Below are 17,712 nucleotides of genomic sequence, written 5' to 3' on the forward strand. Positions count from 1 at the left end.
TAAGAGTGAGAAAGAGAGGAACAATGTGACAGAGACAAGATCAGGAGGGGTTTGGAGAGCAAGTGAGATCACCAGGCAAGGCTGGGCCAAGGGAGGGCTGCAGAGATGCACCCCAAGCAGGAGGCAGCACAGAGGAGCTCCCTGCAGGGAGAAGGGCTGGCCCTGGGACTAGAAACCAACAGAGGGAGCCAGGCCACCACTGACACCAGCGTGAGGTCTGGCACTCTCTGCCCAGCCAACACCTCCTCAGGCTAATGTTTCATACCCCTGCCTGCAGGGCTCCCTCCGAGTCAATGTGAGCTTTAATAGAGGTAGTGCCACGGGCCAGTGGGGAGAGATGACCTTCCTGGCCCGAGGAAAGGGTTCTCATGGCATCACACTGGCTAATCCCGGGATCTGTTGGCCAATTTCAGTTGTATTTAACATCAGGTGGAAATCCCAGTGATAGAAAGCTCCTAAAATGTCATGGAAATATGCAGCTGGGAGGAGAAGAAGGGCTTGAATCTGAACTGCCAGGCAAGACAAGACTGGAGAGCCAGCTCAGGTCAGCTCTTGGAGATGAGACAACTGACATGCAAGTGACCATAAGAACTTGAGCAAGAACTCCCCAAATATCAGATAATTCACTCCCACAGCACGAAGACATAGGAAATTAAACTTCTGGAGCTGTGCTATCTGCACGATTGTGTTCTCCCCTCTGCAAGGCACAAGCAGGAGTGAGGGTCACAAAGGTAAGATTATCAGCCCCCAGAGCCCCGCAGTGTGTGTGCAGTGCAACCTGCAGCAGCCACAAAGAGAACTCTTCTCTCCTGCCCAGAGATGTCCTCCAGCACACTCAGAGGACACAGCAGTTTAATAACACCATTCCCTCTCCTTGGCCCAGCCCACTGACACACCACTCTTGTCAAGCTAGATGCACACTAAAATAAACCAGGGAATACTGAGCCTTTCTTCCATTCCATTCCTCATTTCCCTGTGCCTAACTATTTCCTGCTGCTCCCAACACAAGATCTGAAGGTAAGTAGGAGGGACTGTCAGCACAAAGTCTCCTGGGGAAGAAGGGAAGTGATGAGATTTGCAGGATGCCATGTGCTACCAAGTCATTTCTCACTCAGCTCTGGCAATGACACCCATCTTCCTTCACTGTCAGGAGCCAAAGGAAAAGCGAAACAGAAGCAGCAGCAACCTCGTGAATTCCCATCTGGTTTCATGGTTATGTAGGAATCATATAAAATGTAGAAAGGTCCACTACATTATTTAGTGGCTTTCCTATTAAAAATAAAAAAACCCAACCCTCTTCTGAATCTTAGATATCCTCCCATCTAGGAAAACCTCTAAGGAGAAAAAAATACTGTAACTAACAATTTACTAAGTAAGTCATTCCACCTTTCAGAAGATTTCACAACAGCACTCAACAAATTCACAGCAGACCCACCAACTTATGTAACAGGCCTGTTAAAAATGCATTCCTAGGAAACAGAATAGAATAAGGCCTTCAAGGTAAACACAAAGAGCTCTCTCAACAAATGAAAAACAGCACTCTGCACTTTAATTCCCATGTGGATCCTTACTTGTGAGCATTTCTCCAACACTTCCTCCTTGAACTGCAGGAACTTCTCCTGGATGGCAGGCTGGTTGAGAGCAAAGGACAGGAAGTGTGTGAAGGGCTGCTTCTTACGGAAGCTGTCCAGGAGCACATCGATGCGTGTCCGGGCGGAGACGACACCGCTCCGCTGCTGCCCGGTGATCACTGCAGGGAAACAAAGCAACACCCGTCTGCCTCCCGGGAAGCTAAATAGGGAGTCACTAAATGGATCGTGGTATTACACAAGTACTTGTCTGTGCACTTTAAAATTAGCAATATTAGAGGATTTTGTGAACATTTCACCCAGGAGATGCCAGGGGGGAATTAGAAAAACCTGCATGCCAGCACCTCTCTGCTGTTAGTCCCAGGCTCCTGAGGAAGCAGTAGGAATCAAAATCCCCAACCATGCACTGAGAAATCCTGCCAGACTCCCCGCTTGACTTAAAATGCCTGACACGGCCGTGTTCTCCTCTGCAAAGACAGGATGATTCCATCAAAAGTATCCCTCTGCTCTCAAGAAAGTCAGCTCTGAGCGCCTAAAAAACAATAACTGAGAGTCCATCAATTCAGCAGCCCTTCAGATTTCTAGAGCACTATTTCAAGTTTTCATAAAGGCAGTCAGAGTGAAGAAGCAAAGAAAATCTATCAGGGATCAAGATGGCCTGTTATCGTTTGTTCATGCACTTCAAGGCACCAAACGGAGAACACTTGAGCTTGAAAGGAAAGAACCACAAGGAGCAAAATTTTCTTGGCTTCCTATTATTACATGATTTTAATATCTCTCAGCCTTTTTAATAGTCCTTCACAGTCCTCAGGAAGAAGTCAAGATTCACTTCTCGAGAAGTACCACCAGGTTCCTGTGCAGCATCCCAGTGGGATCCCCCCAGCACTTCCTCCTCACAGCTCTGTCACAAACAGAACTGCACACCGTGCCAACAATCCCTGGAGTACACCCTAAGGAGCCCTCCAAATATCCACTCCGGCAGGTCCTGCACAGGTCAGCCCTGATGAGCAATGTCTCCTTTCTTTTCAAGTCCCTGGGAGTGATGAGAAGGAACATATGGTACCAGAAAGGCTGCTCTCACTGTCGGGATCAAGTGACAGCACCGGAACGGCAGCAATGTCATCTAAACACTTCTCATATTAAAGCACATGCTGTTGTTTATTTTGTGCAGAAACACACAGGGTTCCTTTCTCTGGATGTTTAATTCAGTTCCTTCTTAACGGAAAAGGTACTGTTTTAAAAGCAAAATCAAAAAGGGCCGAAGTTCCCAAGCCTGTCATTCAAGGCCCAGAACAGTGAAACTGTTCTTCGAATTAAAACAGGGGTTTTTTTCCCAAAAAACCTTACACTGCTTTGTAAGGATTTATAGACAGAAAAAATAAAATCAGAAGAAAAGTGAAGTGATTTTCCCAGGGCCATAAAATGAGTCAGTGCTGTGTCAGAAACAGGAATTAAAGGGAAAACACCTCCTGTTCCCCTTCCCAGCTTAAACTGTGTTTTTGCAAGAGCTAGTGAAAGCACATCCATTTTGTGCATGTTCAACTCACCAATTTCTCCTTCCACTCCAGGCTTGGGGATGCTGATGGAGGTTCGAGTCTCTGTTTCCAGCCTCTTCTTGGTTTCCCCTTTCTTCCCAATGATATACCTGGAGGCACAAAGTGCAAGAGCTTCACTCACAAAGTGTTGCTGGGCCACTCTCCACCAAGTGTGTCCGGGCAGGAGATGGCCCAGGCTCTGAGCTGGCCCCAGGCACCTGGGACCCCCAGACTCTGTCCTTCTGTGCTGGAGGGATGCACACACACAGCACACAGATGGTGCAGGACCCCATCCAGGCAGGGAGGCGATTCCCAGGATTCCACACGTGCGCAGCCTGGGACCACGGGACGATGTTGAGCTGTGGCTCACAACTGGCTTAAGTTAAAATGAGTCAGGTGGTCCATGACAGCTCTGCCCAGCACATCCTGCCACAGCCTATTTGTCAGCTGGGTTATCCATTTTTCCCATTATCCCAGCTGAGGAAAAACTAAGGGCTTTTTTTCTGCTTTTTGCTTTGCTCAAGGTAGTCATTTGCCAGCATCCAAATACACCACAGACCACTTTTCCTTCTCTACATTTCAGCAAAACTATTAAACTAATAAAACTGTCAGAAATAACTAGACAGAGCTTTGAACACCACAGGCTTCCCAGCAGACACTGGACTGGAGTCAATAGCCAATTCCAGTGGTGTGTGCTTGCTCTGAAAGCTTTCACAAACTTCCCCCTGCCGGGCTGCTCGCCCCACTTCTTCCTCCCCTTCCTTCTCCCACCCTCCCTGATGCTTTTATGTTCAAGGGAAGAGATGCTCAAACGCTCTCCTGCCAGCCAGCAAGCACCACCTGCTGTCCCTGCCATGGGGATGGCAGGGAGTCGAGCGAGGCACCACCACACTGGGAAGGCAGTGCCAATTTTCCCTGCCCGACCGCTCAAATCCACAGCACGGAACACATTTCGGAGATCCGGCGTTCACCCCGACCTCAAAAAGAAAACAAATATTCTGTGCTCAACTGCTTCCTCAGCTGGCAGCAACTCAAACAAACCCCACAGGCACACAGGCTCACTTGTACAAGGGGCTGGGAACCTCCATCCGGCTCTGGAAGCCTCGCTCAGTCTCCTCCACCACGAAGGCGTCGCAGGGATCATCGTCCGCGCAGTCACCGGGGCCTACCAGGGAAACCACAACCTCTGAAAAGTTTGGCAGCACTTTATGTAGGACAGCAGTCTCCTCCCAGCCTTCTCCCAAGGTTAAATGAAGGAAGAAACGGGCTCCTCTCCGCTGAGGATAACTGCTTTTTATTTATCACCTTGCCACCGGCTCCGGAAAACATAATGACTGCTTCTAAATCGGGCGGGCTGGGAGGCGCAGGAAAGAGGCAGTTACAGCCCAGGGTTGCTCTCAGCTGGAATTTCTGCAATTCCCACACAGTGGGAATGGTCTCTTCTCCCGGCAGGGTGGAAGCCACCAGCTTATTCGGAACTTTAAAGCCGCAGAAGAACACAAATAAAAGGTGAGGGTAGTTTTGGCCCAAGGGTTCCGTGAAAGTAGACTAGAAATCCTCAGAGAAACAGAAATTCTCTGAGGGGAATGAAAGAGAAAGTCAAAGCTTTGTTCAATCCACTGAAAGGCAAGGTGAGGGCAGGAAAAGGACACAACAGCCACAGCCCTTCCCATCTGAGAAACAACACTGGAGCTTTTCTGTGCCCACAACAACTCACACACAGCTACAACAAACACACAGGCAGAAAGGTAAAATGCACCACAGCAGGAAGAATTTCCCCCCCAAAACAGGTAAAAAGCTGCATTGTAGGAGGCCAGTTTTTAAAGGCACAAACGCTGCAAGGACGGAGGGTCTTTAGCAGCTTCCTCTGCTGCCATATCTCCAAATAATCACACCCCAGAAAAGAAAAGGCACTTCAGGAACCTGGGAAAAACAGATGTACAGAGCTAATTTGTTTTCCCCCTTTCCTGGAGATCTTTCACACCCAGCAAGCAAACTGACCCTCCGCAGTGAAGCAGCCAAACCTACTTGGGGGTGGGGAAACTGGGATTACTCCCACTCTTCAGGCAGCAGGATCATCAGGGATCAAACAGAAGTTTTCTCCCTTTTAACACTTGACTCCACCACAGGGGCAGGTCTTTGTGCTCACAAAGACACCAGAGATGACACTCAGAGCTCCCTGGGTCCCCAGGGTTGACGTTTTCACCTCTGGAGCATCACTCCTCACCTGCACAGAAATCCTCCTCCTCCTCCTGCGGGAAGGGCTGCTCTTGGATGAGATTCTTCCGGTACACTCGCCCCCCAATCCTCACCAGGGTGGGCCTCAGCACATCCATCCTGCTCCTCCTCCTGCTGCCAAAACAAAGACAGCTTTGCAGCTTAGGCCAAGGGAAGGTAAATTCCACCCAGTTCCACCCCCTGCCATGGGCAGGGACACCACCCACTAGCCCAGGTTGCTCCAAGCCCCGTCCGACCTGGCCTTGGACACTCCCAGGGATCCAGGGGCAGCCACAGCTTCTCTGGGCAACCTGTGCCAGGGCCTCCCCACCCTCACAGGGAAGGATTTCTTCCCAATAAACAATTTAAATCGCCCCTCCTTGAGTTTTAAGCTCCTCTGTGTATGCACAAGAGACTTCAGAAAGGCAAAACTTCCTCAAACCTTACAACACTCAATCAAAGAGTAATTTAATGGGAACTTCAAGCACATTCTTTGTCAGCTGGGAAAGCACAATCAGGTACAATTTAAGCAAAATTTAAGCAATATAAGATATGTAATTCTGCCTAAAACTCACTCCAACCTCAGTCAATGCTACATTTCAGTTTCTTTGGGCTTTAGCTGGCACTGAGTTACAGTTTTTACAGCAGAGAACATTTAATGGTGCAAAAACAAACAACTGGCAGTGACCTATCTTAATCTTCACTTAAAATTCTATGTTTACTAAAATGGTTAATTTAATATTAATGAAATTAATAATATAATTAATATTCATTAAATGCAATTAAATAAATGTAATTTTTTTTATTAACGTCTCAGTTTGCCTTGGTTTGAAAACAGAAATCTGTTACTTAGAAAACAAAGTCTCCACCAAAAAATTCACCTCTGTGAATTTTTACAGAACATTTACCTGTCCACTGCAACACAACAGGAAAAAATAAAGAGCGTGCCTTTGAAGGTGCATTTATTCTAAACTAGATTTATTATACAGGGACATCAGGTTCAGAAGGTTAATGTTTTTCCCCTCAGTTCAAGCCCTACCTTCTGAAATGACTCACAACCACCCAGAACTTACACTGAAAATAAAATACTTCCGTAGCTCAAGGGGAGAAGTGCAGAGGTGAAGTGCACCCAGAAGAAGACATGAAAAAGAATCGCAGTGCCGCTGGGTTTGGTTTGGGGTTTTTTTGGTTCACGTTTTTAAACACACGTTGGCGTCAATTTCTTGACACGAGGCTTCTGAAAGCCGAGCAGCGATGGGGGGTTCGGGAGGCACACGGCACACGGGGAGGCAGCTTTTGCGCAGGATAAGGCTCCTGAGGGCAAGTTTAGGGGCAGGATTAGGCTCCCAAGCGTACGATCAGGGACAGAAACTGGCTCCTGAAGGCACGATCCAGAGGGGCTACGGGCAGCTCCGGGAAAGTCGGCAGGGGCACAGCAGCCCCGCCACGGCCCGCACCGCGCAAACCCCCGGGGCGCCGAGAGCAGGGAAGCTCTAGGCCCGAACCCCTGCGGGAAGGCGGCGGGAGCAGCGGGATATCCCCTCAGCCGCCGCCGCCATTTTGTTGCCCCCGCTCCCCTCCCTCCTCCCCTCCCGCGCCCCGGCGGAAGTGGCGCGCGCCCGCCCCATCATGCACCGCGAGCGCGGCCACGCGCGCCGCCCGCGCCCAGCCGCCGCCCGGGCGCCCAGGTAACGGAGAGAGGGCCCGGGAGGGCACCGGGAGCGGCGGGAAGGGGGCGGACCGGGAGACGGAGGGCGCTAGGGCGAACGGGAGGAAGCGGGGAGGGCAGAGGCGGCGGCGGCGCGGGCGGGGACTCCGCACTCACCGGGAAGCGGCGCGGAGGGGCCGGGGGGGGCGGGAAAGGGGCGTGGCCTGCGACGGAGCCGGTGTGCTTTGGGGGCGTGGTCTGAATGGGGCGTGGTCTGTGGCGAGGCGGCCCCGCCTCCCGTAAAGATGGCGGCGCGTCAGGCGCCTGAGGGCGCAGGTTCGCGTACACGCCCCGGCATCGCCCCGACCTGTTGCCTCCTCTCCCCTGTGTTCGTTTAAAATAAAACCCCCTGCAGCTACGCCTATAGGAATCTGTCGGGTCCGCGAGCCCCTCCCCCGGCCGCCGTGGTTTCAACGCGAACCGTCATCTCGCCGCCCTCGCGAGCGGGGAGCCGAGGAAGGTGTTGCTGGACGTGGCGTAGCCGTGATAAAAGTTTATTTCATCCAGGCGTTTTCCTTCACCGCCCCTAAGCCCCCAGCCTCCTGTGAGCTGCTGTGTTCTGTGTGACACGCAGTGAATGAAACAGCCCTGATCGCCCCTGGAGAGAGTGTGTACAAGGAGTGCCAGGACACAGGGAATGGCTGCACACTGATGGAGGGCAGGCTTAGGCTGGGCCTTTGGGATAAACTCTTCCCTGGGAGGGTGGGGAGGCCCTGGCACAGGGTGCCCAGAGAAGCTGTGGCTGCCCCTGGATCCCTGGAAGTGTCCAAGGCCAGGATGAATGGGGCTTGGAGCAACCTGGGCTAGTGGAAGGTGCCCATGGTTGGAACTGGACGGCCTTTAAGGTCCCTTCCAACCCCATACTATTCCAGGATTCCATGATTAACTGTGACAGAACACAAGTCCTAGTTATGACAGCATCTTAAAACCCCATTTTCTCCACAAAATCCTTGCGTGCTTTCCAAAGGCACTGGATGTGTACCCTCCAGTGCCTGCAGAAATGTACTAAATAAGATAACAGAAATGAATTAAATGGGCACGATAATGGGGAGGTGCTTATAAGTGTTTGGGGGAGCAGCAAGTGCTGTCACTCATAAGTGCCAAGGGACACCTATTTTACTATCAGAGAGGTACATGGTGAGTTTTAAGAACTCTGTCATGACAAACATACACCCTCTTAAATTAAAACAAGGATGAGAGAAAGGTGTGCGAGAGGCGACTGGGCTTGTGCTGCACAGGCAGTTGGATCCTCAGCCATTGCCAGTTTAGGTCAAATACAGTTTTTAAAGGCAAAAGCACATCTGGAATGATGCAGAAAGCAGCTGCTGCAAGTTAAGCACAGTGTGGCTTCGTGCAGGATGCAGCCCTGGAACTGGCAGTCCTGCAGCCTTCCAGGTTTTATGAGGCAGCAGGACTTTTTCTGTGTTTGTGCTCCTGGAAACAAGGAAAAAAAAAAAGGAAAAAAAAAAAGCGCCTTTTTATGACCCTGGGGAGTAGGACAAGGGCCAGGGCAGCTAAAGGCCAGTGAATTCAGGTTATTTTCGTGCATCATCTGGATGATCATCTGGATGAGGTCCCAGGGTCCCTTGTCTGAGGGGTCGGAGCGGGGGTTACCGACAGTTTTGGGGTCTCTCTGTGCCCGTCCCCACAGGCAGTGGGGTGCAGGCAGCTCTCCCACGCACACAGGGCAGCCTTGAAGCTCTGAGGCAGCGGAGGCGGCACCTTCCTGCCCCTCACCACCCTCATCCGACCTCAGAGCCGCTGGCTCTGCGCCCGGGGAAACTCCGAGACGCCGCGTCTCTAACTCGGCTCTGCTGCCTCTCTGTTCTTCCAGGCTGGGACGGGGTGAGATGGCAGCCTCCTCCTCCTCCTCTTCGGCTGGCGGAGTCAGCGGCAGCTCCGTGACAGGGTCGGGGTTCAGCGTTTCGGACCTGGCACCGCCCCGGAAAGCCCTCTTCACTTACCCCAAAGGAGCTGGGGAGATGCTGGAAGGTGATTGCTCCTGCCCTTCTCCTCCTCCAACTTGTTGAGCTTGGCACCCTGCTGCCTTTTTGGGCTTCAGCTGGCAAAAGCTGAAGGGAGAAAGGAAGCACCGGGGTCCCGAGCAGCCCCGCCTTTCCCACCAGTTGTTCGTGAGGAAATGATTTTTCTGGCAGTCACCTGGTTTTTAGCTCCATGACAACACTTCAGACGAGGAGGGGATCTGCTGAAAGGGAACATGACGGTGTTAATTGCTCATTGTTAGCTAATCCTTTGATGTCAGGCAGGGATTACTGTGAGGATAGCTGAGGCAGGAGTATTTTTCTTGGTTTGGGTTGGATTTGACTGGGCTAGTACAGGAGGCAGCTTGTATCCCTGCCAGCTTGTGTCTGGGTGCCTGAGCCCTTCCCTCCGTCGGGACTGGGGAAGGAGGAGCTGGGCATGCCGCAGCTGCTCTGGGTGAGGGAGGAAGGGCAGGTTCTCCACATGACAGGGTTAAACCAGGGTCTGTCTGTCTGTCTGTCTGTTCCCCTTGAACTTCCCATGTCACCATGGAGCACTTGTCTGTGTGAACCTGAAATCCAGTGGGATGGCTGGGACTGAGCCTGGGGTGTCCCCGTGGCAGCGCAGGGCAGCTGGGAGCTGATGGCTGTGCCGTTGAAGGGCTGTTTTTATTACACATTAGAGCCCATATGCCAGGCTATTGAAGTAATTATGACTAAAGGCTTGCTCATAGAACTTAACGAGCCCTCAAAACAAATTAAAGTAATGAAGCACTTCATGTTACCAAATAGACAGGCAGCTGTTCCTCCCGAGAGCCACTCGGCAGGACAGACAGGGAGTCAGAGGAGAGAACAGAACTGTAAGGCTGGAAAAAGCCTCCAACATCGTGGAGTTCAACTTGTGCCTGATCACCACCTTACAAGTAGACTGGAGCACTGAGTGCCGTGTCCAGTCATTCCTTGGACACCTCCAGGGATGGGGACTCCACCACCCCCCTGGGCAGCCCCTGCCAAGGCCTGACCACCCTTTCCAGCAAGAAATTCCTCCTGATGTCCAACCTGAGCCTCCCCTGGCATAGCTGGAGGCTGTTTCCCCTTGTCCTGTCCCTTGTTCCCTGGGAGCAGAGCCCGACCCCCCCCGGCTCCCCCCTCCTGTCAGGGACTTGCAGAGCCAGAAGGTCCCCCCTGAGCCTCCTTTTCTCCAGGCTGAGCCCCCCCAGCTCCCTCAGCTGCTCCTGCTGCTCCAGCCCCTTCCCCAGCTCCGTTCCCTTCCCTGCACACGCTCCAGCCCCTCCAGGTCTCTCCTGTTGAGGGCCCAGAGCTGGGTCCAGCCCTCGCGGTCCCTCAGCGGTGCCAGCACAGGGGAACAATCCCTGCCCTGGTCCTGCTCCCTGGAAAGGGAAGGATATGTTTGGGGCAGCACCAACACAGCATTTCAGCTCTTGCAAGAGGTGCTCTGAGCACAGCAAATCTCCAGCTCTTCCCTGTGGTTCAGCTTTGGATTAAATTTTTCCAGAGTTTTGCTCTACCCTTAGTCTTTGAAATTGCTTCTCTCCATGTCATTATGGCACAGGGCTTTTAATTGATTGTGCTTTGGGCTGACCTCTTTACCAGGAACACAGCAGTTCATCTGCTCTGGGTGGCAGCAACAACCAAACACTGTCCCTGTTTCAGGAAGCTTTAGGTTTGCTTTTTAATTTCTGACACAAAAGGTGATACACCCATTCTTTCGTCAGGCAGGTCCAGTGGGGGAGCTGCATACCAGTTTCCTCTTCAAAAATCCCCACTGACTGACTGATTTCTGTTGTTACTTTAACTATCTCACTTGTTTTTAAATAGACCTTTAGGTATTTTGGGTTTTTTTAGAAGGAAGCAGTATAAACTGTGTCAGTACTTGGCACACAATTAGCTGTGTTTTTCCAGATTGCTTTATTTCTGAGTCACTTGTGTGATAAATTACTGACTTGGATGGCAAGATACACATTATTTGAAATTCTTTATGCAGGGTTATGGTCTGAGCCTGTGAGAGATCCTAAAGCATTCTAAGGACACAAGCGTCTGAGCCCTGAGGGAATCCAAGACTGCCATGACATTACCTGGCTTCTCCTTAGCTTACCTTCTATTTAAAAATGGACTAAAATTGCTTGTCAGAGGGGATGTAGCAGAATTCCAGTCGGGATGTCCCCCAAGTGGCACCAGGAACCAGCCAGAGCCCTGTGCAGGGTCACAGGGGCTGGCGAGGCAGGGGGGAAACCCACACCTCCAATGTGAAAATAGAAGGTCGGCAGCACTCGGCGAACGCTGCTCAGCCTTAACTCTGGGGTTCAACCACCTCTTCTTCCTGCTTACAGATGGCTCCGAGAGATTCCTCTGCGAGTCTGTCTTCAGCTTCCAGGTGGCGTCGACGCTGAAGCAGGTGAAGCACGGTAAGCACCGTCTGCTGCGGCGGGGAGGGGGGCAGGGGAGCAGCCTGACCTGCTCTCGGGTGCCAACCACAAAAAAGCACCACGAACGCTAAGTCAGGCCACCCCCCGAGTCCTTTTGCAAGCCCTATGCAAAGCGCCGGGAGCCCACAGAGCTGGGTGGGAACAGGCCCTGCCTCCCGAAGCTTGTTTGTCCGTGGCCGCGCTGCCTGCGCCAGGTGAGGCCGAGGAGGAGGGTATGGGCAGGAAACACCCACGCTCTGATCTCCCAGCCCGGCACTGACTGTCTCTCTGGCCTGGGGCAAAGAGACGCTCCATTCCACCTTTGTTTCTCAGCTGAGCCCTCCTGGCACCGGCAGGGTCAAGCGAGGTTCCCAGAGGTGCTCGGGAGGTGCCTGGCGTGGCGTGGCGTGGTGTGACAGGGCTGACTCCACTCCCTGCCTCCCCAGGGAAGAGCCTTACGTCTTCTTTGAACCTCTGTTTCCCTCCTGGGCCCTTCGCCCTGTAACCAAAGGATGGGCTTGATTGCACCCAGCTTCGGTTCTCAGAGCAGAGCTCAGCACCAGATCCTGCCTGCTGCTGCAGGGTCACATCCTTGCTGTCCCCACCTCTTTGTCAGCTCAAATGGTACTTCCACCTGTTGTCTCAGACCGTGGAGGTTTCCTGTCCTCCTCCGGTTGTCAGGAGGTGGTCTGAGGGCGTGCAGCAGCTTGCGAGGCCGTGATCCTCTCTTTATGAACCAAAAAGCCAAGCTGAACTTCTGAGCCCTCATTTCCACAGCTCTGTTGTGGCTGTAGCTACCAGGGGCTGCTGCACAGCCTGGCACCCCGACAAAGACCAGACTTGGAAACTGGTTTGCAGAGCACCTCCCTGTTTTCTCTTTGTGAGAAAGGTGTAGGGCTTAAAGGAAAAGATCAAGGTCATCATTTTTTGGCTTGTTAGTTTGACAGTTCCCAAAAGCACTCTGTTGCAGGAGGTGGAGTGAGAAGAGTCCCTCTCCAAAGCACCCAGTGCTGCAGTCAGCATAAATCATGCACAGTTTATGTTACACCTCTCTCTAGTCCTGGGCCGTCTCTCCAAGAGGCTGCAGTGAGTTTACAGCACGCTGTTACACTTCCAGCAGAGCCAGGAGAAGAGATAATTCCCATCTCTGCACCACTGCAGATAACTTAGCTAAAAATGGAGCCCATGTACCCAGCACACAAATCAGTTATAGATAAACCTAAGAGGAACGTGTTGTCTTGGGGATCCCCAGGGACAGACCTTCATCTCGTTAGCAGGCTCTGATTGCAGAGCCTTTCTGCCACACTCATCCAGGTCCTCCTCCGAGGACCTTCATTAAAGCCAGCAGTTCTTTGTGCTGCACCCAGCTCTCCCGTGGGCTGACCAAGCCCTCTGAACTTCTCTGTTCTTCTGCACTATAAATATTTATGCTAAAGAAATGAGCTCCATCCTGTTTTCACCCCTGTACACTAATGGGCCTTGTGTTTCCCTGTTAGGACTTGAATGTACACGGCACAGGCAGGGATGGGTAAATACACACCGGGGCAGAAAAGCCCGTCCCTGCTTTCTCCTCGCCGTTTGCACAGGGTGGGTTTGGACTCAAAGGGGCTCGGTGGGTTTTATTCCACCCTGCTCCCCACTGACAGCTGGGAATTTGCATCTAATTGAAAGGTTTAATTGCGCTGCCATTGCAAACCACAGTTACCTTTGAACTCGCAGATCAACAAGTGGCAAGGATGGAAAAACTAGCCGGTCTGGTGGAGGAGCTGGAGGCAGATGAGTGGAGGTACAAGCCAATAGAGCAGCTCCTGGGATTCACTCCTTCCTCGGGCTGAGCGTGTCTGGATCGCTGCTGTCAGGGAGCAGAAGAAAAGCATTCCCTGGCCTGGCTTCCAACCCCCCCCCGTTCATCAGATGCTGACAGCTGCATCGGCACGGCGGGGCTTCGCGTCCTTCTGGGAGCGGGGATCCCCCGTAAAGCTGCCAATAAACAGAAATGACTGGATTCTGTAAGTCCTCACTCTGACAGGCTGGCAGGGCTCAGTCTCTGTAACTTAGAAGGCAGGATCAGCTGTGCAGCTCTCGGAGAGTCACTGTATTATTGACAGAGGAGGGCACACTGACAGTGTGGCCGCGGGGAGGGCGACCCAGTAACTCGGCCTGGCCCTGCGCTGGCGCGCGGCCGAAGCACTGGGTGACTAGGGAAACCCCTGTCTGTGCTCTGCAGCAAATGACACCCTGCCAAAAACACTCCTCAGCCCCAGCCCTTGTTCTGGGGGATGGACACGGCAGGAACTGTCCCAGGTCGGGTGAGGGGCCAGGCGGTGCCTCGGAAGCTGTTCCCTCTCCATCACCATTTCTCTAGTAGCGCTGGTAAGGAAGGACACTGCTCTTTCTTTAATACTCTGAAACTTTTTCCTCTTCGTTTGTATTAAATTTCTCTGTGACAATAAAATAATTCTCTCTTCACAACAGTTTATCTGATGGGGGAGGGTCTGATGAGGGAAAGAGTCAGCTGTTCAGGAGGTGGGCGAGGTTTAAGGAAGCTCGGAGGCAGCTCGGCTGTCGTGATGGTCAAGTGAAGTTCAGTTTGAGAGGAACTCACGCTCAAAAGTGGATTGATTTAAATCACATTTTAATCTTGGTTTAGCTCTGCCAGCGGCAGAAACCCCTTATTTAAATCCATCCATTTTAATCATCTTGTTTTTCGGTTGTACTTCACTTCTGTTCCTGGAGGGAACTGAATTTCCATGTTCTGGCATAACCATTTCAACATGATTTTCCATGGATGAGAGCCTTCACCCCACGGCTCTGCTGGCCAGCAGGGGGTAGGAGCAGCACCGTATGCAAGCAATTATATGATTTACTGCTCCAGATGCCTAAGTCTTCCATTTTCAACATCTTATTTACTAGATGATTGTATTTTTTACTCACTATTTCAGTCCAGCCACATCTGGATTGAAACAGATTAATTGGAAACTCTCCCCATTTTAGCTGGATCACCAGCAGTGAGCCAAAACTAAGGGGGGAAAGTACACAGCCACCTTCTGTGTTTGTTGCTGTTAATAAATCAGTTCCAGTATCAGAGATTTGGGTGACCCAGAGCCCCACACTGCTGGTGAAGCCCGAACTCCAGCTCCGTGGAAATTCACGGCGAGGTTCCTGGAGCGGTGTAGGGGCGTTCCCACGTAAGGCTGCGGCTCAGCTGAGACGTGTCCCGGCCCCGGCCCCAGCCCGGAAAACCTCCTCCCCAGCCTTGGAGGGCTGCCAGCCCCTGCTCTGCGGGGGCCTCCTGCACAGTCAGCGGGTCCGTGGCCAGGATCGCTTTAAACGTGACGGCGGGCGGGATCAAAACTCCATCCCAGATGGGCTCGCTTGGGAAAGAAGGGAGCGTTTCAATCATCAGCTTTTTTGTTTGGTATTATCTATTTTTAATCCTGCTTACTTCAGCCACCTAAACGTACCTTGGCCAAACCTGCCAAAAATACCCGCCCCGCATCACCGTGGGGTTTGGGAACGGAACAGCAGATCCCCAAACCCCCCCCTTGCTGAACCCGGCGTAATCAGACCCAGAAGGAGCCTTTCCTTTCTACTGCTCGACTTGGGAAACTTTTCCACTCCGCCAGCCCTCTGGGAACGCTGGGGGCTCGGTGCCTGCGGCGCTGCCCACGGGATGCAGCGCCCAGGCAGTGCCCAGACCTCCCTGTACACATCCCAAACACGGCGGGGCTGAGATTTATCCCCCTCGCCCTCCTCCCGTTCCTTGTTTTCCAGCCGCTCTTTGTGCTGGGACAGAGCAGGAGCAGGGAACGTCCCCGGCTCCGTGCTGTACATGGTGTGTTTGTATGTGTGCCCAGCACCAAAATAGACACATGTGTGAGAGCTATTGAGAGGAAGTGAAAAGTTCACCCTGTACAGTACTACGAATGCACAAACATGTTGTTGGCCGTTCCCTCCTCCCGCTCAGTAAACACTTTATGTAAGGCAGGGAGAGCTGGAGGCATCGCACTGGCAAAACCCCTCTGCTCTCCCCCTCCTCCAAACCCAGCTTTTCCCTGGCAGCTGGAAACTCCCCAGCCTATTTCCTGCTTTGCAGATCAGTGGGGCAGCGCCGGCGGTGAATATCCCTCCTTGAGGCTTGGGAGCCCGGTTGCCCCCTCACCCCGGGGCTCTCGGGGGCTGTTCGGAGGCCGCAGCTGAGCACGGAGCACGGGGGGGGGGGGAAGGGACCCCGTCAGCTGCCAGAAAAAGTTGATGCAGGGGAGGGGAGGGAGAATAAAAAAAAAAAAAGAGCCGAACAAAGAGCCTCGTTCAGGGCTGCTGGTTGGTTTTCCTGTGGGTGCTCGAGGCAGAACGTTATGTACCGGCCCCGCTCACACCTCCCCTCCCCGGCTCCTCGCACTGCTGGCCACGGCCCCAGCGCCGGCCAGGGCGCCAAGGCACGCGCTCGCCCTGCTGCCCGGGCAAGGAGCCCGCCCGGGAAGGCCCCTCCAGCACCCAGGGTGCAGCAGTGGGGCAGCACCCCCGAAACACCATCTCCCATCTTCTCCCCCAGAAGCACCCAAGGGGAGATGAGTTTCAGAGGGCCCCCCCCCCGCAAATCTGCGGTGCCAACTCGGCATCTCAGCTGCCAAAAACCTGTCCACCGCCCTCCTGGATGCACGTTCCTTGTTCCTCTCCGCCCGGCTCCTGCAGCTGCTTGTCCCGGGGGCGAGAGACGGGCCCGGGAGGTTGGGCTGTGGCAGGGACCTGCCCGGCCGGCGGCACGCCGGGACCTGTGCCGCGTCCCACGCAGCCACAGCTCACCTGTCAGACCTGGCCACGGGCACAGAGGATGCACGGGGTCACCCCTCGTGTGCCCGCCACCCCCTGCCACAATCGGTGACCCTGCGAGCGGGGACAGGGCCAGAGAGGGTGCGAAGGACACCCACCCAGCAGGCACTGAGGGGACACCCCAAAAACGGCAGCCTCAGCCCCTCTGTTACATTCCCCACGGGAATGCTTGGACACGGAGGATCACAGTGGCCTCTGCGCCAACCCCGAGGGACAAAATAATGTGCAAATCTACCTAAAAGCAGCTTTTTTGGCCACGGAGCTGCTGGGAACAAACAACTACACAGCAGGTAGCGGCAGCACCTTGTGGGGCAGGAATTCACCCCCCCACCACACGTGGGGCACGGTTTGTACCCGAGGTGCACCGAGGCACTCGCTGAGCCCCTCGATACATCTCCTCCCTTCCTCCTCCTCCTCCTCTCCAGCCCCCTCCCCCTGCGGCCCCGCAAAACCGCTGAGCTCAGCACATCCCGAGCAGGGGCCCAGCCCAGGACCCTCCCCAGTGCCAGCCGCTCCCCCCGGCTCCTGCTTAACCCTTTGCAAAGCCAGCCAGGCTGGAACTCGGAGTGATCCAGCAAATCTCAACACGGAAGGGCATCCCACAAGGCACAGCCGCCTGGGAACAGCCTGTCCAGAAAGTTTAGATCCCTCTCTGTTCTCCCAGAAAGGCCAGCAGGTCAGGGGGAAGACACACTGCTCCTCCACAAAAACCGCGCTGGGTTTGTGCCAGCAGCAGGACCTGGGGAGGGGAAGCTCAGGGATTAGCTACACTGTAGCTAACTAAACTTCGCTTTCCAGCCCAAAACCATTCCTCGAGGCTCGGCTGCGGTGGAGCAGCCTGGATCTCAGCCTCTTTTGGGGAGGAGAAGGAGCTGCCAGCCCCACATCCTTCTCCCTTCCCAGCCGAAGTGCATGGATTTGTGTTGGGATTATTTGATCGCAGGGATTAAAAATTACATTTCCCTTTAAAACTTGCCATCACGCCAGAGCTGCCTGCTCCCCTGCCTACCAGGAGATGCTATGGCAAAGAAAGAAAAATATTTATGCTTGGCTCCAGAATTCCAGCTTATTTTTAGCAAGGCGTCTTCCCTCTGGTCCTTTACCTCTTTTTTGTTTGTTTGCCGTTCCCCCCCTGTTTGGACCCCAAAACCAGCAGTTCCTCATCTATTTTCAGCCTCACCCAGCCAACATTTGTACCGACTTAGTGGTTGTGGGGACAAATAAACCCACGAGGTACATTTTGTGAAAAACAGGATCCTAAGCACCATCCAGCCGTTTCTGAGCGTGAGCGTGCAAATATCTGGGTGTATATCTAACAGCTGGGGTTGGGGGTTGCTCATCTTTTATTCCAAAAAGCCGAGCAGTGGCTCTGCAAGCTGCAGGCGGGAGCCTGGACTTGTTCCCAGCTCCCCACACAGCCCC

General features: G+C 53.3%; 2 protein-coding genes across 5 annotated transcripts in view; one reads left to right on the forward strand and one right to left on the reverse strand.

Annotated features, from left to right (window-relative positions):
• The window catches only part of ASCC1 (activating signal cointegrator 1 complex subunit 1), a 34,193-nt gene extending 27,280 nt beyond the window's left edge, over positions 1 to 6,913 (reverse strand). For 3 of the 4 annotated variants that reach the window (XM_064662092.1, XM_064662091.1, XM_064662094.1), the window contains exons 1-5: positions 6,415 to 6,845; positions 5,352 to 5,476; positions 4,187 to 4,289; positions 3,137 to 3,234; positions 1,572 to 1,750 (exon numbers count right to left, since the gene is read on the reverse strand). In XM_064662092.1, coding sequence (XP_064518162.1) covers positions 1,572 to 1,750; positions 3,137 to 3,234; positions 4,187 to 4,289; positions 5,352 to 5,460 — 489 coding nt within the window. In that variant the 5' untranslated portion in view covers positions 5,461 to 5,476; positions 6,415 to 6,845. Of the gene's footprint in view, positions 1 to 1,571; positions 1,751 to 3,136; positions 3,235 to 4,186; positions 4,290 to 5,351; positions 5,477 to 6,414 lie in introns of all 4 variants that reach the window. The other variant, XM_064662093.1, reaches the window with a different exon arrangement.
• A 28-nt stretch (positions 6,914 to 6,941) lies between these two features.
• ANAPC16 (anaphase promoting complex subunit 16) lies at positions 6,942 to 13,929 on the forward strand. The gene is made up of 4 exons (XM_064662097.1): positions 6,942 to 7,029; positions 8,884 to 9,041; positions 11,383 to 11,457; positions 13,177 to 13,929. The coding sequence occupies exons 1-4, from the start codon at positions 6,971 to 6,973 to the stop codon at positions 13,290 to 13,292; spliced, it is 408 nt and encodes a 135-aa protein (XP_064518167.1). The 5' UTR covers positions 6,942 to 6,970; the 3' UTR covers positions 13,293 to 13,929.
• Positions 13,930 to 17,712: the final 3,783 nt, after the last annotated feature.

This window comes from Pseudopipra pipra, chromosome 8, assembly GCF_036250125.1.
Source record: "Pseudopipra pipra isolate bDixPip1 chromosome 8, bDixPip1.hap1, whole genome shotgun sequence".
Lineage (NCBI taxonomy): Eukaryota > Metazoa > Chordata > Aves > Passeriformes > Pipridae > Pseudopipra > Pseudopipra pipra.

Bases quoted from the DNA above. Each gene is read 5' to 3' on its own strand.
- ANAPC16 (XM_064662097.1), top strand. From the start codon at position 6,971: ATGCACCGCGAGCGCGGCCACGCGCGCCGCCCGCGCCCAGCCGCCGCC. The intron at 7,030-8,883 runs GTAACGGAGAGA...CTGTTCTTCCAG, and splicing joins GCCGCCGCCCGGGCGCCCAG to GCTGGGACGGGGTGAGATGG. The intron at 9,042-11,382 runs GTGATTGCTCCT...TCCTGCTTACAG, and splicing joins AGCTGGGGAGATGCTGGAAG to ATGGCTCCGAGAGATTCCTC.